The 26,742-nt window shown below is 47.4% G+C and overlaps 1 protein-coding gene across 1 annotated transcript in view; it reads right to left on the reverse strand.

The window, feature by feature from the left end:
* Positions 1–26,742, reverse strand: part of btbd11a (BTB (POZ) domain containing 11a) — a 95,482-nt gene that overhangs the window by 13,192 nt on the left and 55,548 nt on the right. Inside the window, exons 2-5 of the mRNA XM_076159728.1 lie at positions 17,065–17,202; positions 5,664–5,871; positions 1,596–1,748; positions 647–812 (exon numbers count right to left, since the gene is read on the reverse strand). Coding sequence (XP_076015843.1) covers positions 647–812; positions 1,596–1,748; positions 5,664–5,871; positions 17,065–17,202 — 665 coding nt within the window. The remainder of the gene's footprint in view (positions 1–646; positions 813–1,595; positions 1,749–5,663; positions 5,872–17,064; positions 17,203–26,742) is intronic.

Raw genomic sequence — 26,742 nt, forward strand, 5'->3', positions numbered from 1 at the left:
CTTTGAAGAGGAAGAACAGAACAATAACAATACTTGGCCGCATGCAGAACCATTTACAACCACAATTTGGATCAATAACATTGCAAACTTAAAGGGGAATTCCAGGTTCTCTCAGTTAGGGGGGCATAACTAAGATGGTCCACTGGGTGGCACTGAAGCACTGAGCAATTGGAGGGGACCAGAAAGTGGGGTAGTCACTGTCCTTACCCCTTCACAGCGGAAGATTGGCCTCACGAGTAACAGCAGTATCTTAGCAACACCGCTCAACCAAACACGGAGACAACGCAAACGGGAGGCGCCAATCAATAACAACTTGTCCTCTGTTCTCTCTCCCCATCACTCTAATTATAATTGTGACTAAATCTGTTATGAATCCACCTGCCAACAACGCTGAACACTCAGAATGTGCAACTTGGTGTCAGAGCTCCAACAATCCCACGTGACATGAACACTTGGATGCATACTGACCCGGAGGTTCTGGCTCCAGCAAAGGTGTTGCAGCAATAACAATCAGGGCCTATAAATAGAGCGCATGACTCACAGGGAGCAGCATGTGTGTGAAGTGGGATCAGTTGCCAATTAATAAGTGTGGTGTGGGACGCTTGTGACGTAAATGCCAGGTTGTGTAAACGTGGCGGCGTCTGACCTGTTCGCTCATGCTGTTGATGCCGTCGGGCCCCAGCAGGTTCACCGCCTGCTTCACCAGGTCCGTCCGGCCGCAGTTCAGCATCCTGAAGCCCAGGTCCTGCAGGAACTTGGCCTCGGTGGACGCCGCGTCCTGCTTCCTGGTGGCACAGAAGCAATCCTCCGCCCTGGAGACAGGAAAGAGACGGGAGCTGATCTCAGAGATCATCCACAGCACAGAGGGATACACACATACTGCTTGATCTTTCCATTTCAGCCTCTAAGCTACTTATTTACTGCTTAAAGGTCACCAGCAACACAGTAACCTATCTCCTATGCTCTTTTCAAAATCCTCAACAGGTAAGAAAACGTGGATCTAGCGGAAAGTGGAGAGCTATAGATTGAATGTTTAAAGACGATTTAATTTAAAGATACCTAGTGAGCTTACCTCGAAACAACTTAATGGCTCATTTTAATCCATTTAATCCACTTTTCTGGCTTGACGTTGGACTCTAGCTTTGTGAGGAAAGGCTGAATTTACACAAATCATGGAATCTCCAAACACCTCAAGGGAACTTTTGGCGTGTTTATGTAAAACCTGCTGCATTTGATTGCAAAACCCTGACGCTGAGGTTTGCAGACAGTATGTCAAATTGTCATTGCTTATTTGTTGCTTTTCTCATCTCCCACAGTAGATTTTTTATTCATTTACTGATGGTAGGCTGACTCATACTGAGTCCTTCTCGTTTCCTGTAAAGCCTCTGAACATGTTTACGTGTCCTGGAGGTCACAGCAGGACCTTGGTGACACAATGGATGTTCCTGTTTGTGCACATCTGCCCTCTGGCCTCTCAGAGCTTCTTTTACGTGTATGAAGATTTTCTTAACAAACTGACATCCACAAAAAACGCTGAAGTGCGCCGAGTTACTGCCCGTACGTCAGAAAGGGACAAAGAGACGTCATAGTCGTACTTGAGTTGGCGCGGTTCACAGTCCACGCCGGGGAGGAGGAGCCTGGCCGCCTGTCTCACATCGTCGCTGTCCACCGAGAAGCTCCGCCGGTGCTCAGTGTGGGCGACCGCCACCCGGATCCACTCCATCAGCGGGGGCAGTACCAGGAACGGCCTGCAGGGGAAACACAGATTTGTGGACTCTTGTAAATTGTTCCAATTAAACAGGATAACAAGAAATGTAGACATAGTAAGAGATATATTATAAGAGATGTGTTGTTGCAAAAAAGAATGAGGCAATATGACAAAAACATACATTTAAGTAATACTTTCAGATTGTGCAACAGATATTGTATTACAATTTTTACAATACAATATCTTTTTTTTCTTTCTACGTTGTAATGATTTCATCACATAATCTCAACATGCTTTACTGCGTTTGCCCTTTCAAATAAATCTTTTCATAAAAACTGGAGCCCAGTATTGATGTTGCCACAAACTTTCTAATTAAAGATGCCCTCAGCGATAACTGAGTGTTCCATCAAATCCATATTCATAATTGATGCTTCAGATGGCCTAGAAGAGAGAGAGGGAGAGAGAGAGGGAGAGAGAGAGAGAGAGACAGAGAGAGGGGGAGAGAGAGAGAGAGAGAGAGAGAGAGAGGGACAGAGAGAGGGAGGGAGAGACAGAGGTAGAGTGAGGTAGAGAGAGAGAGAGAGAGAGAGAGAGAGACGGAGGGAGAGAGATGCTACTTAAAAACTGTTATTAGCTTCTTTGATCTAATTCAGTAATGGGTCGCCTCTGATCGAAGTGTTTGTATTCCATCGTTTATTCCACATCCTGTAACCTAATCTCTCTCCCCCTTCCTTACTTCCCCCCTCTCTCTCTCTCTATCCACACTGAGGACATTATTGTATTAATCTTAGGGCTCAAGTATCTGAAGTAATTTAAAGGGGCTGATTTTAAAGAGTCATTCCTTACAGGCGGATTATGTAACACAACATAACAATGAAACAACAATGAAAATTGTTATGTATTGATGCAGAGAAGACACAGAGGGACTCTTTCAGCCTCAGCCACACTGAAACCTGTCTTGTGATTTCCCACTGGGCTGAGCCGTGCGACAGCTTATTCACCCCTCAGAGGACAGAAGAGAATAGAACAGAAAGCCCCTGCATGACTCAGATCCATTAGCCCACTAACACTCTAATTCAGGTATTTAAGGGAAAATGTGGCTGTTTTATTCTGTAAAAAGTTGGGAATAAAGTTGAAGTGTTTGGTGAAATATCTCCGCAGGATGTTGTTGTGCGTCGTAAATCCACTCAGGTATCCATTTATTCACAGCCGCTTCACTCCACCATGATGAAAAACTCATTCTGTGGCCGGGAAGGAATCCTGGGCAGAATAAAAATGCAATACCTCCTCCAATCCTATTCAGAATCCTGTTCAGTCTATAATGTCCCAATGTAAGACCACATCACTCTGCTGTTTGAGCCCGAGAGGGGGAGCTGATTTAAAGCCTTGCTGCAGAATCCAGGCAGGAGCTGACACGATTGTCACTGAGTCTTCTGTGTGTGAGAAATGGACTTAACACAGGCGTTTTAAGCTGCATTCATGGATTTCTTTCTTGGGCCACTAGGGGACTGAGAACGAACTCCGGCTTCTGCTTTTCACACCAGCTGCTACATTTCTATCTTGCTGTTCTAAATGTGAAAATAATCTAATATTGACATTTTATTGGGCCCACAACCGACTGTAAGTGGCACCCATGGTCATAAGGTCAGAGCAGAATGACAGAGATGTTCTCCTGGATTAAGTTTGTAGATGAAAATGATTAAGTCGGCAAGGCGGTGCTGCGCCTTCAGAAAATCCTACTCATCTATAATGATTTCCTCCCCCGGCTGATATAAATGATCCTTTGCTGTATATTAGCAGGCTAATGGCAGAGCGGGGAACCTTGGGACATGATGATATGAGCTCAGCACCCGGCCTGGCCCGTCCCTCAAAGCTGTGCGGGGACGGATGGGACACAGGCGGAGACGCTGCCTCCAGAAGGTTCTCATTAGAGGAGATATTCGAAGTGATTTGACTTTGTCGTCTTCACTTTGCCCCTTTTATGAACTCAAACACTCAACAAATGTACTGCAGATGTACGGCACTCTGCAGGGAAGGTGAAAAAAAGTATGGAATGAAGACTTGTGACTCACTCAATCAGAACGTAAACAGATTGATTTCCTTTAACCATAAACTAGCACAGAAGTGCATTACAACATTTGAAATCATTGAATTACATGCGATAATTTCATGTAATTGTCATATTAGAAATCCATCAGTAAAGGCTTCTGTCTCTTATGTCCCTCTGGCAGCAGCACGAAGAAGAGGATGGGGGTGGGGTCGGGGTCTTCTAAGATCACGTTTATGTTAATGTGGAGCCGCTGGGTGCTGCATGTGCGTAAATGCTCCGTTAGCACAACAGCAAACAAAGCATTTTGTCGTGGAAACACTGTTTGAGGACTCTGCCCACGTCTTCAGCCCCCCGCCACCCCCCCGGCTGCTCTACGGTCGGCTGACTGATGCGACGGCTCGGACCACCTCCCCGCCTTTTCTTCAGAACTGATTTGTAACTGATGTCAGCTGCTCCAAAGACCTATTTACCATTCCAGCCATGAGAAAGAAAGGAGGGGGAGGCCCGGAATGAAAACACAGCCGGTAACGTTATCCTGTCGAAACAGAGCGGCAGGCTGCCCCACAGAGCTGCCAGAGTGAAAATACCATGCAGGAGTAAACACCTTCATACAGAGTTCAAAGTTTGGACAAGAAACCAAGTAAAAGTTAACAAGTATGAGTATGAGTGAAGGTACTGTGAAGAGAGTAGAAGTTATTTACACTGTTGGACTGTTCAGATGAGCTGATAAAGGTCATAAAATAAGGAGGGAGGAGGACGTGAAGAGGGAATGGAGGAGAGAGAGAAGAGATTAATAAAGAGGGAAGGATATAGGGAAGAAGTGCAGAATGAGGGAGAGAGGAATGGAACTTTTACCTGCATACCTCAACATGATTTTACCTGAAACATGTTCGAGTTACGGCAGAAAGTTTCCCAAAATATGTGAAATACTCAAGCTTCTTATTTACTTTGCCAGCTCTGAATACTAATTTCCTCACTTGTTGTGTCATTTTGCTTATCTGAAGCAACTGTGCTGGTGTTCTTGCCGCTCTCTCACTCTCTCTCTCTCTCTCTCTCTTTCTCTCTCTCTCTCTCTCTCTCTCTCTCTCTTTCTCTCTCTCTCTCTCTCTCTCTCTCTCTCTCTCTCTCTCTCTCTCTCTCTCTCTCTCCTGTCGCTCTGTATTATTCAGCTGCTCTGTGCTCTCTTCTTCATCCTTTCAGCAGAATGCTAAATAGAACATTTCCTCTCCGGGGACGCAGAGCCTGCTGACATGTCACTCCACCTGACGTTCCTCTCTCTCCCTCGGGCCGCCAGGGTGGAGTTTTATCTCTCCACGGCGGAGGAGAGATGTTTGAATCTGTCCATCCGTCTGTCCTTCTTTCCATCTGTCCAACCCAAAGCCCCCCTGGTTCCCATCAATCTGCTGGACACCTCGGGAGGCGTCAGCGCAGGCCGGCCCGCCCAGCAGCAACCTCACCCAGCGGCTCGCCAGGAAGTTAGGGAATGTCTGCACTCACCTTCGGACGGATCAAATCATCCAGTGCGTCTGCGTGATTGAGAGGACGTGAGTGGACGCAGTATGAAGACAGACGCGTTGGGAATCCACGAGCTGTCAGAGGGAGCGAGTGTGGAGTGTGAAGCGTGCCAGAGCAGCAGGTGATAGACGACTGAGGAGATTGGATTTGGACATTTCTCAGAGTCCAAAATATTTCTCTGGTTTGATTTATTACACCCTGATGGCTCCGGGCCAAACACAGAGTTACCAAATCAGCCAAGCTGACAAAGAGCAGAGCGGCACAGAGGTGACAGACAGACAGACAGACAGACAGACAGACAGACAGACAGACAGACAGACAGACAGACAGACAGGAAACGGTTTGGCCACATTCCTCCGGGCGCAGATGTTTTGCCTTTTGATGACTCACCTCTCTGTCTGTAAGGTGACTTTGGACGGCTCCACGTTGGGGTTCTCCCACTCCATCTGCGGGCAGTGCATGAAGTAGCAGAGCGTGTAGAGCGCCTCGGGCTCCCAGTGCACCGGCCCGCTGCTCTTCTGGTGCACCGGGGTCCCGTTGGTGCCGCTCTTGATGTGCAGCGGCTGGAGGTGATGCATTGCCCGGGACACCAGATCACCTGCAGGGCAGAAGTTAGCAGAACGAGATAATTAGGCCTTTATCGATAGGAAACACATCAGACTTAACACACTGGACTCTGTGTTTCTGCAGTTACACCTCAGTTGTACATTTGTCAAGCTTGTCCAGTTTATTTACTTAGAAATAATCATCGAACTGGAGGGAGAAATCAATCGCAACTTTCCCCCAGAGGCACAATGAAGAGAACATTGTGTAATTGATTCATCAAAACCCAAAGTGCAACAAAGGATCAAAGCGAAGCAGCGTGTAGTAAAGAGACCCTCGTCCTGTCACGTATACAAGCAGGACGACATAATCCGCTCGTTATCGTGAGAACACAAGTTTCCTCTCCACTCAACAGATTTTATAGACTTAAATAATAACATAGTGTAGTACGGAGAGGAGAGTCTTCATTCCTACGCTTTTACTCTCACAAATCCATTCTCTGCACCACTTCTTCCTCCACACACACACACACACACACACACACACACACACACACACACACACACACACAAGCGTACTCACTCTGCCCACTCAAAGCTCGTGGCTGCACCAAGACCAGATATGAAGCACATCAGGCATCTGTTGGTACTTCACTTAAGAGAGTAATTGCATACCGAGCTTTTATTTTTCCGAAGGTGCAGCAGGAAAACAGGGACAAATGAAAGTCGCAGGAATCTTTCCACGATTCTCATTCTTTGTGCGGCTAAAGGAGGAACATGAGCTCGGCCTCCCACTTGTGAAGTCGTAAGTCTTTAATCTGGAGTTTTGGCACCTTCACAAGACTTTATGGATTAGGTCATTAGTGATGCATTTAAGAATAATGGCCCAGCTCTAAGAGGGAGAACAGGGCGACTGCTCAGAAAACATAAAACCCCGATAGATCTCATTATTTACTCTGTTTACTGGCGACGCCGGCGCCTCCGGAAGCAGGAGAACACGCACGCTGAGCCTGACACACGCATGCATAATCACACAAACATGAATAGAGCCGTAGTGCCAGTGAACGCGTCGCAGCACAGCACCGCCCCGCTCCCCTGCCACTGTTTGGGCCTCAGATCTGCAGGCGGAGGAGAAGTTGGCCGGTTTCAGGGCCGGTTCCTTCCACTGGACGACACGGCCGGTGGACGCCCCGGGTTCCCCATATGTCAGACTGAAGGCCGCTGACAGAGTTCACCGCCGGTCAGACGTTAACAGAACACGCAGCTGGCAGCGCAGTTTGCACTCCAACTCTGGGGAGCTGGACGGGCAGATATTGAATAAGGAAAAACTAATAATAAAGTGAAAAGGAGCCATAAACGCCCGGGTGCCAGGTTTGCGGTGACATGTGGTGGTTTGGCTCCAGATGAATGTGATGGAAGCACACAAACTTAGTGAGTGATGCTTTGTGTGTTGCTGTTGTTATTATTGTGTTTTTCAATTTTATGGGTTTTATATTTCAAAGAGTCAATGTGAAAAGGTCAGCAAAGCCTTCAAACTCTGTGTCTGAAAAAGTGTCCGGAGGCTTACAGAGGCTTATAATGCTATAGGTCACGGGGTCAAGGTGTCTATGGGCATGAGGTTGCAAGTAAAAGCTTAAAGGTTCACGCCTCCTCCTCCTCTTCCTCTCTGGCCTGTGTGAGGAGCCGATAATCAACCCTCTCCTCCCTCTATTAATCCTTCCTGTGACTTTGGTTCTGTCAGCAGCACAACACTGGCGCTCGTCTCCTTTGCTGTCATTACCTAAGCAACCCTCCCGTGGTCTCGCCGTCTCATCTCGCCTGAATGAATCGCTGGGGGACGACTTAGCTCCTTCCCTTCCTCGCCACTCGGTCCCTTTCCTTCTGGAAGGACTCATTACGGTGCCGAGCCTCGTTCCCCTATTCCCCAAGAAAAAACGGTGAGACAGCAGCGAGCATAACCCTCGCCGCTGTAATAAAATGTCACCGCTTTAAATTCTGTCGACGCAGCTGTTACCAATTCAGTAATTCCCTCGTCTTTGCCTTATGGCTCATCTCAGCGAATACATTACAGCTACATAAGTAAGACAATATGTGCATTAGCTGAAGGTCAAATGTTTCTTCATGTGGTTATTCTCGTAACAAGGGAGTGTGGAGGACAGATACGGAGGACTAGTTTCACCTGCACTATACCTTCCTCTTCATCGCCTCAGTCACTGGAGCACTTTGAGCTAAATGTAATACTCCGTACTCTGCCCGTTGTGGCTCCATTAAGGCACCGCATCTGTGATCGCTTCTCTAACCAACAGCACGGGGTATGAAGTGCTCCTCACTGCCTGAGCAGGTGCTCTCAGACACAAGAACAATCGAGCAACGATACGACACCATGATGCTCTCTATGAGAAACAACAGGGGAGCCACTTGGATCTGATATTTCTCTACTACTCTGTGTTTACTTTCATTGAAACTAATTTAGCTGTGACATGTTCCTCCTGCAGCACGAGGACAAACCTCAAAGGTCTTTTCATACTAATTATCATTCTGATAATGTTCTATGTAGGATAATTAAATGTGCAAATGTGTCTGTGTGGCCTGCACATGAATACCAATATGAGTATTGGTATGCAGCAGAGCTCCAGCTGGGCAGGTGGTGAGATACATGTTGGCTGCTTTCGTACTAAGCGTCTGCTTAGTACTGCTACTGCTACACCTTTGTGTTCATGGAGGACATCTTGGGCTATTCAGGACGTCTCCAGGACGTCTACCTGGACACGTCAAACTGGGTCGAGACAATAGGAGCGGCCCGGAGAACATCTGGTCTCTCATCTGGCCAAGGAGGAGACGGAGACAGGGGCTAGAGAGCAGAACTGGTCTACTATGCTTCACCTGCTGCTTCTGAGGCCCAGAAGTGGATGGATGATGTATGGATGATGGATGGATGGATATGCAGTGTTTAATATGAATCAACATTAAATCCTGAGGATGCCAGTAGAAGTTAATGAGTATTTTGATAGCATTTCTGATGTAAATTCCAGAGTCTGGTCTGCGTGCCAGCGTGGAGAGCCAGTGCTCATCCATCACCACAGCAAACTCATGGAGGATAATTAGATGGATGAGATGCACAGCAGCGTTTTATCTCTAAACTCGCTCAATCAAACTGAAATTGTATCAGGGGAGAGAAAATCCGTGGGATCTGTTCAGCAAATATGAGAGAAATGTGGACTTTGTTTATCTGATGCAAATATTGCATAAACACAGGGTCTGCTAAAAGGGTTAGAAGAAGAATGCTGACAGGTGGGATTTGGTGTCTTGAATGTGGCAAGAATTAAATTATAATAATAACCCAGGACACTGTGCATGAATGTATGAACCGAACCACGAAAGAGGACAGACGGAAAATGGAGGCTGGAAGCAGGATGAGGATGATCTATGGTGGGATGAGTTATAAGGAGGGATCTACAGGCACAAAGGGAGGAGCAGGTGAGATTACAGCAGCTGCTCTGAGCACTCTGTCCCCCGTGGTGCACAGTCTGGACACAGATGAGACGATCAATACAAATTTCGAATCTAATTGTCGCTCCCTCTTCTTTGCTGATTACTGCCTGATGGAGACGCATCGATTTGCCTTTTATGGACATTCCCTGAGCACCTAGCACAGCGGGTGTGAGGAGGACACACTCTGATCCAAGCAGGCAGACCAAGAAGTCAAGTCACAAGTCAATGAAGATAATGATGGAGAAAACACAACTGTCGCGATCCCTGATGGAGGGCTGAGACGGAATGTGGCTCTGCTGTCCTCTGACAGGCGGCGGCACCGCAGGTCCCTGGGGGCCCAGCTGATGACATTTAATCATCGCTCAGTGATACGACCCGACTCGGAGCTTTGCCACGGGGCACATTAGCAATTCTGTGGCAACAATTAATCAGAGTCAATTATGAGACATCAACAGAGGAGCGGCAGAGACACTTTAGCACTGCTGCTAAACGACAGATTAATCACTGGTACACACAGTCGATACAGGACACACAAGTGAGACAGTGAGGGAAGGTCAATGAGAAACAGGAACCAAGAAGCACCACACACACACACACACACACACACACACACACACACACACACACACACACACACACACACACACACACACACAAATGAACTGACTTCCCTTGTGATGAATGGTGTTTGTCAGATTCTATCAGTAGGAGGCGCTACAGAGACACGGCGGGTGTCTTACAAACATTTAATGGATCATTAAGAACAAATTGCATCATGAAGCCACGTTCATGTTGATTAATCCGTTTGAAATTGAAATGCAGCATCAGCCTCTCCACTCTACACACACACACACACACACACACACACACACACACACACACACACACACAGACACACACACATGGCTGCATGTGTGGTTTTGTGGGTCATCTCTGACAGGTCGGCCTGCGTCTCTCATCCTGTCCTCCCTTATTTAGATTGACAATGAGGTATGAAGGGCCCATGACGCAAGGAGCTGTAAACATACAAAAACCACTGCTGAGAGGCCCCGAGTGAGTGAGTGTGTGTGTGTGTGTGTGTGTGTGTGTGTGTGTGTGTGTGTGTGTGTCTGTGTGAGTCTTGTATTAACCATCTTCCTGCTGACTGATGATGGTCTGTGTTCATTAGCAGCTACGGAGAGGAACCTCCTCTGTATCTGAGCAGATTTCTCAACCATGGCTTCATTGTGTCTCAGATTTTTCCACCTATTTCGAGTGTAGAAACTGAGCAGCAGATTATGCGCAAAGTCTCGGCTCTTCCATTGTCATCCTCCTTCCTGTGAGTCACGAGTGGGTGGGGGGCTTTTCTAAATGAATGCAACACTTTAAGCTGTCTAATGGATTTTGTAATGTCTCTTCTGTTCTGCATGGTTTTCATTATCCAGTGTCAAAGGTGAAGGAGCGAGGAGGTTGGGCTTGTGGGTGGGGGGGGGGGGGGAGGGGGGCTTGTCTCCACCCAAGCCTCGTCAAAATTGGAGGACGACGGACTGAAGTGGTGTGAGATTTAATGCATCATTTAGGCCTATTGCGTCACGCCATGTTCCAGCGTTTGGAGAGGATGATGGGAGGATAGGGGGAAAGGGAGGATGGACGGGTGGAGAGGAAGACAAAGAGAAGCATCATCAGACAGGAAAGAACAAAAGAACAAGCGAGACACGCTGCAGTCAAAGGAAAAAAGCTCAGACAGAGTTACATTAAAGTCCACGATGTCACTCCAACGCTTTAAACTCAGACGAGTGCTTCAGGCCTGAAAGCATTTTGAATGGTAACTGAAGCTGCCTGTTTTCACTCAGCGCACAAAGCAGAAAGCGAGAGTAGAAGTGATTCACACTCAAGGTTCCAAAAGAGAAGTGTAAATGATAAGGAGGCGACGGGAAAGGAAGGATGGAAGAATGTTAGGATGGATGAAATCTGCCACCTTCACTTGGCTCATATAACACCTTCACCACAGACGATGGAGGTGTGAGTGTGAACGATAATCTGTCTGTATTCAAGTCAGAGAATAACACAGTTCAATCAAAGAGCCATTAGGAGCTCAATTGTCATCAGCAGCTGCCGGTGTTTGTCTGCAAACAGCTGCAATGGAAAACAGTGAGGTGAGAACTGAGAGCAGCCTGTTCACTTCATCGCCTTATTACCCCCAAAACTCACATTCTGCCTCCTGGGCTTCCTCCACAACACTCAATTAATGAGAGTGTGTGAGTGAGTGAGTGTGTGTGTGTCATCTTTGAGCAGACCCGCACTGCAGCAAGAGATCCATCCAAGTGAGTGTTCAGAAACAGTGACCAAAGTGCTGAAATCCTTGAAGTAACACCAGGAAGGATACAAGTCAACATCCTGTGTTAGGATGAGAATATTACTGTCACTATTAGCCTAATGTAGTCAAGTAAGAAGAGTAAAAGTAAAAATATGTACAGTATCTGCGTCCTTGTGCTAATTTGTTGCTGGTTTATTTATGGTTGATGCATTTCTAATGAATACCCAGAGATACTCTAGTACCTCAAGATTATACATGAGTACATGAGTAGTACTGAAGAGACTAAGTTAGTTTTCACATATCGGGCTAATGGATTATAATTATTAATGAAAAGCATCTGCCTGTGGGCGCTGCACCTCTCTGGAGACGCTGTGCACTTCAACGTGCACACAAACCCACAAACACACAGGCACACACTCACGCACACATACACACTTTCACTGCCTTGGTACGCTCCACACACTCTAATTAGAATCCCTTGGACTTGGCGGTGACGCGTCGGCTGCATTAATCGACCTCGCACGTCTGACGCTGTGGCTCATAATTAAAACTTGTTTGTATTTTCCCTCCATTTTCTCCCCTTTTACAAGTCCTCAACTTTCAGAGTTGAAGTGTTTTTTTCGATCAGTGGTGAGAGAAAAACAATCCAGTAGAAAAAACACATCTGCTCCTTTTCAAAGATGTGGCTCCTTTCTTTAAAAATCCTCCTTCAGCTGTCAAACGTTCCATCAGACAAATCATGAATGCAGTCTGAGATGCAGTTTGAGAGCGTCTCCACCGGGCTTCTGCCTGCCCGCGCGGCCTCACATTGTCCTGCTGGAAACCTCTGCAGGTGTTTTCCTCCTCCAGTGTCTCTGTATTGCTACGGTGGCTCTGCAGGCTGTGAGCGTTCAGGGAGCAGATAACAACACGTCCAGCCTTGTGTAATCACTGCAGCGTGCAGCTACAGCCTACCAGATTCTCCAGTGTGTGTCTTTGTGCATGATGAAGAGGCGGCCTGTGTGTGTGTGGAGGATCGTGGAGAGGCATGTTTGTGTCAGCATGCCCTCGCCGTTCCCCTAAAGGTGTTTGAAGACAGATAAGGAACATGGCAGCACCCCGTTCCACTGACTGAATGTGCCGCGCCGCCCTCAGCCGAATCCAGTCAAGGTTTTTTTGTCCCAACACGAAGACGCGAGGCCACGCATGCCGTCATGGACCTTGAGGGGAATGACAAAGGCGAAGTGAAGAAAGACGAGAGTGACAGGAGGAACCTTTACCGGCACATCAACAGAGACGTGTTCATTGGAGACAGCGTGAAAAAGGACATGAGGGTGACATCATCGACCGCAGGAGTGCACCCAGATTTGATCAGCTTACAAGTGAGAGAACATCAGCACGACCGACTCATTCATCTTAGTTTCCGGAGCCTCCATCATAGGTCCTGAGCTGCAGGGAGAGTAGGAGTGAGGCTGAGAGGTGACGCACGGTGAAGAGGGGGGAAAGTATTTTAACTCTAATATATTGAGAGATGAGAGCTTTGGACGTTCCTGAGATGAAATGTTACACCTCCTCCTCCTGATCCTGCGTGTCTGAGCGGTGGGATAATGGAGCAGAGATGATGGGATAATGGAGCAGAGATGATGGGATCGCAGGTCTGAGCCAGAGCTTTAAAGAAACGAGGATATTAATGTAATCCTGTTGAATTTGGGAAATGTGAGATTGTGAAGAGTGTGAGTGTGTAAGAAATGTTCCCTCCTATTCCTCAGAGGAAGATCGCCTGTTTACAGACAGACAGATAGACGGACAGGCGGACACGTGTTAAAGGCTTATATATTGACATTGTGTTCTCTTTAAATGCTAGTTTATGTACTATTGTATGAATGGGAGGCAGTAGTCGAGTGGGTAGAGCTTCCGCTTAAGAACCGGAGGGTTGCCGGTACGAGTCCCTGCCGAGGTGCCCCTGAGCAAGGCACCGAACCCTCAATTGCTCCCCCCTCTGCGAAGGGTGGTAATATCATGTAATGGAAGTCGCTTTGGATAAAAGCGTCTGCCAAATGATCGTAATGTAATGTAATGTAATCGTCTCTGTCTCTGACCAAATCCCCCCTCCAGCCTCCAGGACTGCAGTCTGCTCTTCCTCCGTCTGACCTCAGAAACATTGGAGCTGCTTCTCCACCTTAAGCGAATGTGATTATGCATACAGTGATGAATGCTGCTCCATCACACACATTTATGATCCATGAATTATCGAATAAGCCAAGTGTGAAATTGCCCTCATGATCGGCGCCCTGAGACTCTGTTTGCGTTCCTCTTGTTTGGTATTCAGTTATGGAGCTGTTCGTTGGAGATTGCTTTCAGATGCCAAACAGGCTTCGGGTCGTATCGCTCTGCCCTAAGTGTCGCTCTGTCCTGAGCGTCGTGCTCTGCATCAATCAACCTTCAGTTCCCAGCTGTGATCATGACGAATGCTGTAACATTAACCTGCCATTACCGCATTACTGATGATAATGAACATTAATTAACGTGAATTAGAGTCACTGCTGCAGTGAGATGACTGACAGGTTCTTTACTGTGTGTTTACTCTCAGTCTGTCAGTCAGGTGACGCTGAACCATTTCTGAATGAGTCACAGCAGCCCAGGTCAGATGTTTAAAGGGAACCAAAGCCCCAAGAAAGAGAAATAGATGCGCCAACCGCTCAGAAATGGATACCATAAGCCAGACGGTCCCCCCCTGTAACACTGTAACACTGTAAGCAGCTGAGTGTGATATGAAGGGGGGGTTGTAGTTATGGCAGTTATGTCATATGGTGTAGTTATGGCATGGCATGAAAGCCGTCGCCCCCTGGTGGAGGTTAAGCTCTGTAATGAAGCATATGAAGTGGCCCTCGCCCAAAAATAGAGCTTCAGAGCCCACAGGAACATTGAGGCAGAGCTGTAAACAGAGCAGGGGGTCTGCTAGAGACCACAAGAGCTTCACCAATGACGGTTGGCCCCCTCTGTCTGGGATGTCTCCCTCTATCACCTACGGGAGCCAGGAGGACACTAGGAGCTGTGGATAGAGCGACAGGGACTGAATCTCTCCACCGGCTTCACACCCACACGCACAACAGCACCCACACGGGGGTCGACCCCATGTGGGCGATTGTTCTAACCCAGCGTCACCTGGGATTCTGCAAAAGGTTCAAATTCATGAGAGGAATTAATCTAAAAGCTGGATTTAATGATCCAGCCGACATTGAGTAGAGTGTATTGTGTGCTGTGTCACAGAATGAGCCGCTGAACCAGCTGCAAAAGAGACAACAAAGGTCACAATACAAACAAATTAAAAGATTTATAATAATACACAAAGCACAGTAGGAGGCGGAGCCAGACTGAGCTCTCTCTCTCTCCTCCTCAATTTCAAAATAAGAGCCTCAAACATTGATTTTGAGACTTGAATTAACAACCTTTTATCATTTAGAGTAAATATTGTTGTTATCTCTTCATAAAGTTTTTAATCAAACATTTGTAAACTCTAAATCTTCTGAAATTTAGACTAAACTAAAGAAATGATTAACAGGTGCACAGGTAAATATCACGCATGACCGCAGGCGCGCAACCTGCAAGTAATGAAGCGAGACATGGCGTGTGAATCTGGCTCCGCTCATAAAGGCAGATGGTGGAACATGCTAGAAGTCGCAACCGCATCACACACTTGTTAAGATGACTCACACTCATGTTACTGGGTGACTTGTGCGGCATGCGCTTCATAAACACAGTCTGCTCACGAGGAGAGCGCGTTCTGACAGGCCACATGTCCACCTCTGGCTCACCGCCCCCTGAGGCCCCGGGAAGCTCGACCATCAGACGTCAGCCGCTGCATCTGATCCACTGAGCGGAACGCCATTGATGAAACGGAAATAAAGGAGGAGGAGGAGGAGGAGGAGGAAGTGAAGGAGGAGATTTGAAATGCCTAAAGTTCCTCAGCAGTTAGATGAGAAGAACTCATATATTTGCTTTTATCCTTTGATGCAGAGTAAATGTATGCGTTACCGATGTATATTTTTAGAGCTTAAAAGAAGTGCGTGTAGAATGCTCCACCAACGCTGTCAGAGCCGACATATACGCTAATGAGCCCAAATCACTATGCAGCATTATTTTATCATACACACCATATACACATACACAGAGTTTTTCTCCTGCTGGTCATATCTGCCTTGCCTGACGCCAGTTGGAGCTGCCTGTTTCCCCCCCTGCCCTCACTCTCCTCATCACAAGCAGCTGACAACCCCACGCCGCCTCCGCCGAAGGCAAATCACCCCCCCGCCCACTACTCTCCTCCTTAACCCACGGAATTCAGGCGTCCCCAGGCGTAAACCCCCCCAGAGGGTCTGAAAGCACCACAAAGCCCGGGGGTGCAGCTCCCAGGGAAACATGTCCTCACCCCAACTGTATGTTGTGTCTGGAAATGACTTCAACTTTGTGAATAAATGTGTTCGGAAATGTAACTTTTTAAGCTGAGAAGTTTAAAGTGAATGTTTTGCAAATACCTGTTGTTTACTGCAGTTTTAGTTTGTTTTTGCGCAATAAATCAAAAGGTACTGAACAATCTGTGAGTGTTCCAGATTTATAATGAGGAAATGTTAATTAATTGATAATGCTGATGACAGATTGCTGCTTGGTAATGTTGTTGCGCCGCATACAAACAAATTCCTCCATCTAAATACGCAGAGACATGTGCAGAAAAACACAGCCGGAAGATCTGGAGGGGACAAGATGACGTAATAGGCAAATGTGTACAGGACAAGGACAGTGTGTGTGTGTGTGTGTGTGTTTGTGTGTGTGTGTGTGTGTGTGTGTGACGGGGGTGACAGAGTTATAGGTGGCGATCTCCTGCTCAGGTTAAGGTGAGAAGCCTCGGAGGCTCGACCTTGGATCTAAAGCCCTGCAGGCAGGACGTGTAAACAGGTGTTAGAACAGCTGTAATAGAAATGTTCCTGGCTGAGGCAGAGAGGGAGATGGATGGAGTGCGTGTGTGTGTGTGTGTGTGTTGGTGAGGGGGGGCACAGGGACAGCAAAACAGCGGTAGGTTGGCCTCAGAGCAGCGTGACAGCCCGGGGGGGAAAGGGAGTGTGTGTTGCTACAGTGTAATGGGACCATTTGGCAAATAGTGGTGGAGATGAATCCAGCAGCAGTTTGGTCCACACACACGCATAACAATTACTGTCACGTGTTTATCAACTGTAATGGTTTATGCAAAGTCAAACTCAGATAATAAGAGCGTTTGAGTGCAGACATTATCTATCTGAGCTGCTAATGTTTGATGCTGGGCTGCAACTAGTGATTTGTTTCCATCACTGTTTGATTTTGTTGTTGTTGTTGTTAAATCAAACCCCTTTTTTTAAAGGAACAATTTGGTTAAAAATGCATTTTTTGAGTAATGGTTTTGAATCTAGTTAATCCACCGCTGATTGTATACTGTTGGGATGTTGTCACTCACTCAGCTCTGCGATGCTGCCGACCCGCGTCGCCAGCAGTGACTGCTCTAGCGTACGAAGCTCTGCCTGTGTGTAGCCGGGCCCCTCACCGCCCCTCCCTGAGCGCTGCAGGTTCAAACTCTCCGGCAGGCTCAGCACACCTGGGGAGAGAGAGAGAGAGAGAGGTCAAGGTCAAGGTCAAGGACACATACAAGGTCAATGACAAGGTCAAGGACAGAATGAAGGCCTGAATCAAGGCCTGTGAGGGGTCAAACAGCAGTTGACATATCTTTATCCGCAGCATATAATTGTTATCGGACATGCCTAGCCCCAGTTCTCTTGTTCACAGGTCGGTGCTGTGTATTCCTGCAGACGGGTCACACTAGACTGTGTTTCCTAGAGAGGGTTAATCCAATTGGGTGTTGTTCCCGTCTCCAGCCTTTGTTTGGCCACAGAATATGGCTTGTGACAGATTGGATATTGAGTTTTGCTGCGGTGGAATGGAAAGCAACACCCTGCCGAGTGCTAATCCCAACGACACAGCACCTAGGGATACACACTCTCTCAACAAACAGTAATTACAAGCCAGTTGGTCAGTCCGACTGCGTGTAAAGCTGGCACCCGAGACAAAAGACACAATGCAGCAGGATCGTGACGGGAGAGTAGGGAGAGTGGGGAGTACAGGGAGTGCAGGGAGAGCAGGGAGTGCAGGGAGTGCAGGGAGGTCAGGCTTCTCCAGATTCCTTCCATCCTGCTCTTCCCACAACATCCAACCCAAAAATTCCACAGTTCCCCAGTCAGGGTCCTGCTCCCTCATCTTCCCACAGCCTTTTCCTGCAGGCCGGCTTTATTTAGAATCTCCAATAATTTATATAACAGCCTGTTGTGCTGCTCTTTGACCACTGACCAGCACTGATGGAGCTGCTGCTGTCAGGCGTGTCACAGATGGTCAAAGGCTGTGCAGTATTGTTGCATTTCTAAGGTAGAGAACGATGCTTTGCTGGCTGATTCTCCTCAGTGATTCCATTGTTGCATGAATGAGTTTGTTTACATCTTAATTCTAACTGAAGAAATGTAGAAGTTGTTAATCTGGATTGGGGATTTTACCTGCTGTGATGTGGAACATCAATTCAGCTTCTTTCACCTTCATGCCTCTGCCTCACCACCCACATGAATCAGCACATAGAAGCAAAACTACCTGCCGAGAATATGTAAACCTGTGTTAATAGATTGCTTCTTACTATGAAGTCTGAATCTGAATTGGAGGAGCAAACCAGGACAAACACTTTCCTCTGCTTTTAAATCTGACTCACCAAACACAAACAGAGTTGCGACTTTATCTGTGAGCCTGTGAACACAGCACCAGCGGCGATGCCAAACTCTCCTATAGCTGCATGCTTCTTTAATGTCTGGCCCCCTGTGAAGCCTGTGTGCTCCCACGCTGACGCCACCATCGCACTCGCCCAGTTTGATAAACTAAATCACAAACACTCCCTCCACGTGTTAGCCGACTAACAAACAGGAAGCACTACTGAGGAGGAAACGCACATGTGTTCAAATACAGCAAGACGCCCACCCGACAGCTGGTAAATGAAGACGTGTGGATGAATGATGCATTTAGGGACCATCATGTCCTGCCTCTGACTGGGTGTGGTGAGGTGCGGCTCTATGCACTCAAGATAGACAACAGTAGAAAGGTTTGCTGATACCAAAACCTAATATCAATTTAATTCATTTCTTTCTTCGCCTGTGGCCTCACTTTCCATCAAATGTCAGTGTAATGCATATTACATTAGATAGATATTGATAAAATAGACTAAACTATAGTATAAGTACATACATCTGTGTGAAAGGGAAATTAAATTGGTCCCACAAACACGAATACAAACAATTGAATGAGTTGATTTGACTAAACTGAGGGTGAATGCACATTTCCATTAGCAAAAGGTCACGGGGTAGAGAGGATTACAGTCTGGCATCGCCGCGGCAACCACACAGCCGGGCCGGAACAGTTAAAAATAAAAAAAGCATTGTGCCGAGTTTAAAGTGTGAAGCAGCTCAGAGACGCCTGATGGCACCAAGCTGTTATTCTCCAACTCATGAACTTCTTCATCTAATCACCCAAACCAGATTGGCTTCTCTCCACTTCCTCTGCTGGAGCTTTTCCACTCGTGCAGTTCTGGGGGGGAAATGTATTTGAATAATTCCCAGCGTTCCACGCTAATCGCCGCCTCCCATCTCCTCTTGGCCCCGGCCTCTCCTATCTCACACCAACACGGGCGTCGCTGCCACTGCTCTTCTAATGTGATCCAGAGGTCCTCCTGAGCTCCAGCTGAATTATTCATCCCGTCACATCAAGACGCAGAAAAAAATCAAGTCAGCAGCTCGCTCGCTCTCTCTCTCCCTCTCCCTCTCCCTCTATCCCTCTCTATCTCTCTCTGTCTCTCTGTCTCTCTGTCTCTATGTCTCTATGTCTCTCTCTCTCTCTCTCCCTCCCTCTCTCCCTTTATCTCCCCACACCTCCCACTCCCTTTAACATGTTATCTCTCGCTAACACTTGGCGTCTCCGGATAGAGAAAAAAAAAAGCAGGGATACTTGATCCTCGGTGATGTTTGTGTAATAAACATCAGAGGTGAGAAAGAAGGCAGCCTGGCCCCTTGGAGACAAGATGACAAACCTGCAGTAATGCGTCGAATGGAAGACTGGAATGTCTGATTAGAGCACGTCGCACATCACACACGCCGTTTACCCGACATCCTGTGTCATGACGACCGCATCTTCAAACAGCGCTCTAATCCCAAATACACCGATCGGCTGTCAGGTAGACGGGGTCAGGGCGAGATGACATCATCAATCTCCCCTGAGTCGTGGCTAAATAAAAGCGTAGCTGCTTAGAGGCTGGAGCTTTCTCAACCTGCAGAGGCTCCACACGCTCCTTCAGCTGCAGCCATTGCATGAGAATAACCAAATCACCACTGGCAAATTCTTCAATTTGGGGCTTTTCATCACACTTTAACAGCCTGCCAGCACTTAAAATACATCTCAGCTGTGCTTTCTACTTCAGGGGGATGAGCCAGGAAGAGAGAGAGAGAGAGGAATATGAAGTCCTGATTTCAACTGAAAAAGTGCTGCACACTGGCAGAACAATGTGTTTTTCTCTGCTGTGTTTTTAATGGCACCACCTTGACATTTTGAATTGCAGTTGTTTTTTCTTCAACAAAAATTTCCCGAGAGAACCATAAAACCGATTAATCCAAACAAACATCTTCTGTCTCCGTTCCATAAGTTTAAAAAATGTTACCTTTATGAAGTATATTTAACGAGACAGAAGAAGAAAAGTCCCGCGTCTCCTCAGAAGCCTTCCTTTATTTTTATGTTTGGCAAGAAAGCAAAAACTTCTCTGTTATCCAGGTTGTTGGATGTTTCAGGTGTGAAGTTCATGCCTCAGGTCACGTGACTCGTTGGGTCACATGGGATCATGTGAGTGTCGGTAGAGATGCACACTGGTCACAGGTTTTGACTGGGACCGCCTTCCACAAGACCCCTGCGACCCCGACGTGAAGCCATGGAGTCAGCAGGTTCGAGGCTTGAACGAACTCTCAGAGGATCAATGAGACTCAGCTGTGCCTCAACAGAGTGAGGGCAGAAGAAAACCATCTGCAAGACTAAACAGCCCAGCACTCTACTACATTGTTTGATGCATGCAACATCCAGAAATAATCACTGCAAACTGATATAAAATAAATAAACAGCTGATAAAATCTGAAGACAGATGTGGGGCTCCATGATGCAGCTGGATGTGTCGTCCTGCAGCAGCGAGGCCGTGTGTCCATCAGCTCTCTGCAGCAGAGCGACGGGCCTGTCTGCTCCGTCTGAGATCCAAACATAATGGGGTCCGTCTGTCTGGAGGCAGTGGCTCAGTGGGTAGTGCTTCCGGCAACCCTCCGCTCAGGAACCGGAGGGTTGCCGGTTCAAGCCCCTGACGAGGTGCCCCTGAGCAAGGCACCGAACCCTCAATTGCTCCCCCCTCTGCGAAGGATGGTAATGTAATGTAAGTCGCTTTGGATAAAAGCGTCTGCCAAATGATCGTAATGTAATGTCCGTGATCAATGCTCCTACTTTATTTGACAGCTAATGGTCTCTCTCCTCTCTCCATTGCCGCTCACCAGAAGAGAAGGTTCAACTCCTTAATGCCCGACCTTTGAGCAGAATCTCTCAGAACAAATCTCTGAAAGAAAATCACTTAGAGGAAAATCGCTGCCCAAACCTGGAGCTCATATCAACCCCCATATCACACAGCCATGGTGACAGGATGACATTTTGATTTATAGCGCACGCTCGGATCACTCTGAGTCTCCATCTCGCTGGGGTCACTCTCCAGCCGTGCGTCAGCGGCTGGGGCACGTGCGGGCACGGGCAGCTTTCCTGCACGGCCATGTGACTCCACCCCTAATTTCTCTGCAGGAATGTCCAATCGATTTCTTTTTGTGGCGAGAAAGTGGCGCTCTCCCCGCGTCGGTGAGAAAAACCCACCCGGAATATTAACAGGTAGTTGCCATGGCAACAGTCGAGTTCTGCCTAACAGCCTTGTGATTAGAGTTTTTCTCTTTTTTGTCACTGTAAGAGAGCAGAGGAAACACAAGAGAGCAAGCTACCAGCCAGTTTGGATCCCCTGAGCCTTGTACGCACGCATGATCAGAGGATGTCCAGCAAACATCTAATCACAGGTGATGATTTAGTTGGGAAATTGCTCCATCTATACCACACGGACATTTATGACCTCATCATTAATGGATAAACGTACTTGGGGCCTGAACCGCATTAGCAATGAAATGGTAGCCCTGATTTGAAGAGGTGCCCCATTGGCTGAGCGTAAATGTCAACCCCCAGCAGAAACAGCAAAGGCAGATCTTACTATGGATGGATTCTATATGGCCTCGTGACGCATTCAGGGCACTAATGTATGGACGTAATTAGACATCATTATTCTTTAATGTAGTCTCTGCTTTCGTCTTTTCTACAGAGGACAGAGTGGTTTGTAGAATGGAGCTATGGAGCTATGGAGTGTGTGTTAAAGCCTCTAACCAAACTTATACATTTAGTTATATAAATATGTTCATCATTGCCTCCTGCGCCTGAAACAGGGCGACAGGGAGGACCTGCAGCTGCTCTAACACACAACTCACCGAAAGATCAAAGCCAAATGCAAGTCTTTGAGTTAAAAAGTCAAAATCAGCCGTCGGCGGTGTAACAGAGAAGCTTCTAAAGATTCACTAGATTCACTCGGCTCAACCAAATGACATCCAGGCGTCACAAGGGAACGTTTCTACATCTGAGCTTCAGCTGCTTCAGCTTGGAGACACGTTTGTAAAACCTGAAACGTAGCTCAGCGAACCCAATTCATTCCAAGTACGATTATGTGAACTAGACGTCATTTAGAATGTGTTGGATGGAAATGGCAAATATGGTTAAGATGCTTTAAAGGAAAGGTATACGTGAACAGTGACCACACTTGGTTCTCCTCCTCCGGTGTGACACCTGCGAGTCGTCCACATACATGAATCACACAAAGCAAATGTAGCAGTACTGTAATGCAACCGCATGCCAACGCCTGCGTGTGTGTGGTGTGATTTTGCAGCGTACGCATGCTGAGAAGCTGTTTGTCTGAAAACTTCCCCTTACCTTCCCCCGACCCCTCTGCACGTATGCACTCTCTCTCTCTCTCCCTCTCTCTCTCTCTCTCTCTCCCTCTCTCTCTATCTCTCTCCTCCATCATATTTGCATATCCTGAGAAGCAGTGCTGCAGTCTTGCCCTTAATGTGTGCGTGTGTGTGTGTGTGTGTGTGTGTGTGTGTGTGTGCGTGTGTGCCCTTGGTCGACTGTCTCAAGCACTGCAACTTTTCCTGAATAAGACTTCCTGTGAAAGTTCCCAAACTGTATATGAAATTAGCTTCACTTGACAGCACAGTGAGACTTTTCACACCACATTCAAGCTACAAATGATCAGAATATTGCCAGAATGTGCTCCGTACTTGATGCAGCATCTTAAACATTCTCAATTCATACATAGTTAGAAGTCCCTACACACTAATCTACACCGTTTGCATGAACTCAAATAGATCTCTGCCGCTTTTGCTTCCAGCGGCCAGATAACGTTCAAGGTTCAATCACAGCAGGTGGCCTCCTGAGACAGACACATCCGACTCGCCCGTCTGACTGTGTCCTGCTTAAAATGTGACACAAAGAAGAAGAGCTGTCACATTGTAAAGGCCTTGACCTTGAAAGCTCACACGTGACCTCTGGAAATGTGACTATGATTTCAAACTTTCAAACCCAAAGTATGAATTCATTTAATTTTTATTCCATTTTGATACAATAATCACCCGGAGCGATGAGCAAACACTTATTGTCGGTGCAACAGCTCTTGGCAGCGTTCAGACCCTGGAGCTCGACTTGGTTCAGGATCTCGCTTCTTTTGGTTTGACCTTACAAGAAACTGAGAGCGAGAGTTTGTGTTGAGCGACCGCAGGGCCTGGCTGCGTACGAGGATCATCTCATATCACGCCTAGACGTCTCTGCTGCGGCCGACCACAGCCCGGATGAAGCTGAAGGTGCTGGTCTCTGCCCTCCAACATTGCATCATAACAAAAAACAACAAAGTCCCAGGACCGGACTGCAGAGGATCTCTGTGCGTGCGTTGCCGTGGATTGCTTGTTTGTGGTGCAGCACGGTGAGACACAATGTTTAAGAAGAGAGATATGAGCCCCTTTAATGAAGCTTTACCTACGTCAGTCTGTTGGCTTCTCTTTATGCGTCATGGACTTGAAACCACGCAGGGAGATACACCTTAAGTGGAAAGAGCCCCCGGGTGGGCAGGACTCTCCAGCAGAGGAAGAACACAGCCGGTGATTCCACTCTCACTGCAAAGACCATTTGGATCGATATCGCTGCATTTTGAAGGGATTATTCTTTACATTACACAGGATGATTCAGAGACGGGATCAGCTGCTATACTGCAGCAGAATCCTAATGAGAAGTCGAGACAACGAGCGTCACAAGTTACTCAGCTGCTCTTTTTTGAGACTTGCTTCGCCCACTGAGTGAAAACAGGCAGAGAGTACATTAGGGACGGCTCAGGATGTGTGTGTTTGTCCTAATGGATGCATTATAAGTGTAAATGATGTTCAACATGGACGCCCACTTTAATGGGTGTTTACGTATGCATCCATGAGTAATATCAGCATGTAAATGTGTGTGTTTGAGTCATTGTCTGACCTCTGACCCTCTTTAGCATCACTGCACCTCCATCATCCCAGCACATTAAACGGCGGCATGAAATATGGACACGGAAACATTTTCAGGAGGCTCCCCAGGGATCAGAGGTGCATGTTGATGTCACCAGGTTATAACGTTTGTGTAATTCTACCATCAGACTATAAAACGAGGGTTCTGCAACTTATACGTTATGCAGATGAGGATGAATGAACCTTCAGCTTTTGCAGCCTGTGATATAAACCAAAGTAAAGGTCATAATAAATTACAGCTGAACACTTTATGGCATCTACTGTAAATTGATTTAGTGGTCGATTACAAAGCAACAAGCACACACACACACACACACACACACACACACACACACACACACACACACACACACACACACACACAAACACACCTTCCTCTTGGGCTTCCCTGCTCGGTCCTGCATTCAGCCCCCAGCCTGGTTTATCGCCTCATTTGGACGATGTCACACTGAGCACGCTCTGCACGGACCACAGGAGCTCCAAACTGGATGGCCGCCGCTCACTTCCTCCATGCCACGGCTGCTCAAACGGAACACGTTTCTAATTTGGCGGCGGCCGGCCTTGACATTTGGATCTTTGGCCCCGCGGGAAGAACTCCGGCCTCACATTAGGATGCTGCTGATCCACTCACTATTCGGCAGGATGCTCTCATTCACTGCATCAGGCCGGTGTTAACTCAAACAGAAATGTGGCTGCACAGATTTGAATAATTGTTCCAAAATGCCACTGGAGTGAGAGTGGAAGCATGGAGCAGAGGTCAGTGAGGTCAGTGAGGTCACTGAGGTCACTGAGGTCACTGCCCAACAGAGACCAAACCATAGAGTCTGACCCTAAGATAGTAAACCCGTACAACAAAACATCTAATCAAAAATGTTTTTATGTTTTTTAACGAGGGAAAACAGAAGCATAGTTCACCAGAGGGCAGCAATGTGCACAATAGGGCCCAGAGGTGCACAATAGGGCCCAGAGGTGCACAATAGGGCCCAGAGGTGCACAAGAGGGCCCAGAGGTGCACAATAGGGCCCAGAGGTGCACAATAGGGCCCAGAGGTGCACAAGAGGGCCCAGAGGTGCACAAGAGGGCCCAGAGGTGCACAATAGGGCCCAGAGGTGCACAAGAGGGCCCAGAGGTGCACAAGAGGGCCCAGAGGTGCCCACGTCAGCACGCAATTCCGACAAACAGCGACAATTGTTGGTGAAAGGAACAAACTCAACATTTGTAACCAGAATGACTCAGAGAATCCAAACTGGCAGATACTCGACGCAGCAAACCCATGTGGACTGCGACCTTTGAGCGAAACGCACGCTCAAACACTGAACTTCCATCAGGACGTGTCAGGAGAGTTAGTTAGTTTGTTTTTGTTTGTAATGAAAGGCAAGAATTGTGTGTATCTGTGCTCATCTGCTGCTGACTCGCTGTGACGCAGAACAGAGAGAAGAACGGCAGCTTTCACACGCCGATACAAAGATGATGAAACATCGGCACACTTGCTTCTCATTTCAAGTTGTCAAATAACAGAGTTCAAATGGGAAACAAAATGTGTTAAATTAATTCTGCTTCATATGAAAAGAAAAGATCAGTCTGATAACTGAATGATGAAAGCAGCAGCAAAACTGTGATGGACCAAAAGTCTATGTTTTACAGGTCACAAGTCACAACACAAGTCCCAAGTTAAGACGTGCAAGTCAAACATCAGGTCCCATTTTAGGACAGGGAAGTCCTACATCAGGTCCCAAGTTAAGAACAGTATGTCACAAGTCCCACGTCCAAGTCAATACGAAAATGTCACCCGCAAGTCCTAAATCAAGACAGATATGGCCGATGCTCTGATAAATCCGAGTCAAATCAAGACCGGCATGTCAATAGACAAGTTTCAAGTCAATAGGCAAGTGACAGGTCAGGACTAAGTCAAGATTGAAAAGCCAAAACTCAAGACAGAGACAGTAACAAACTGGATGGTAACAAAAGCTGTGATGCAGCTTGTGACGTGGACTCACAAGCTCGTTCAGATTTGGGCCGGCAGCCCTGAATCTGAAGGTGAAATGTGGCAGCGGGGTCTCTGCGGCGAGGTCACGTGTCCGACGTGGCGGGGCAGCGTGTTCACAGGTCACTGAGCCACAGGCGGTGGCCCGTCAGGCTCTGTTGTGAAGTGTCTGAGGTTACGCAGCTGTGACGGGCCGAGGCCGTGGGACGGACGCCAGCAATTACACAAAGCCGAGCGACACGAAGAAGAGAGCGTGTAACAAAGAGGGAGGGGGGATGAAAAGAAGATGAAAGAACAATGGAGATGGACTGAAATGAAGGAAGGAAGGCAAGAGAAACGATAAAGAACGAGAACAAGGATGATTGAGATGAGGAGGCGCGGCTGAGAGGAGAAGACAGGAAAAGGGCGAGAC

Source organism: Genypterus blacodes, unplaced genomic scaffold, assembly GCF_046128005.1.
Source record: "Genypterus blacodes isolate CSIRO-AG114 ecotype Tasmania unplaced genomic scaffold, CSIRO-AGI_Gbla_v1 ptg000099l_1, whole genome shotgun sequence".
In the NCBI taxonomy this organism is placed as follows: Eukaryota; Metazoa; Chordata; class Actinopteri; order Ophidiiformes; family Ophidiidae; genus Genypterus; species Genypterus blacodes.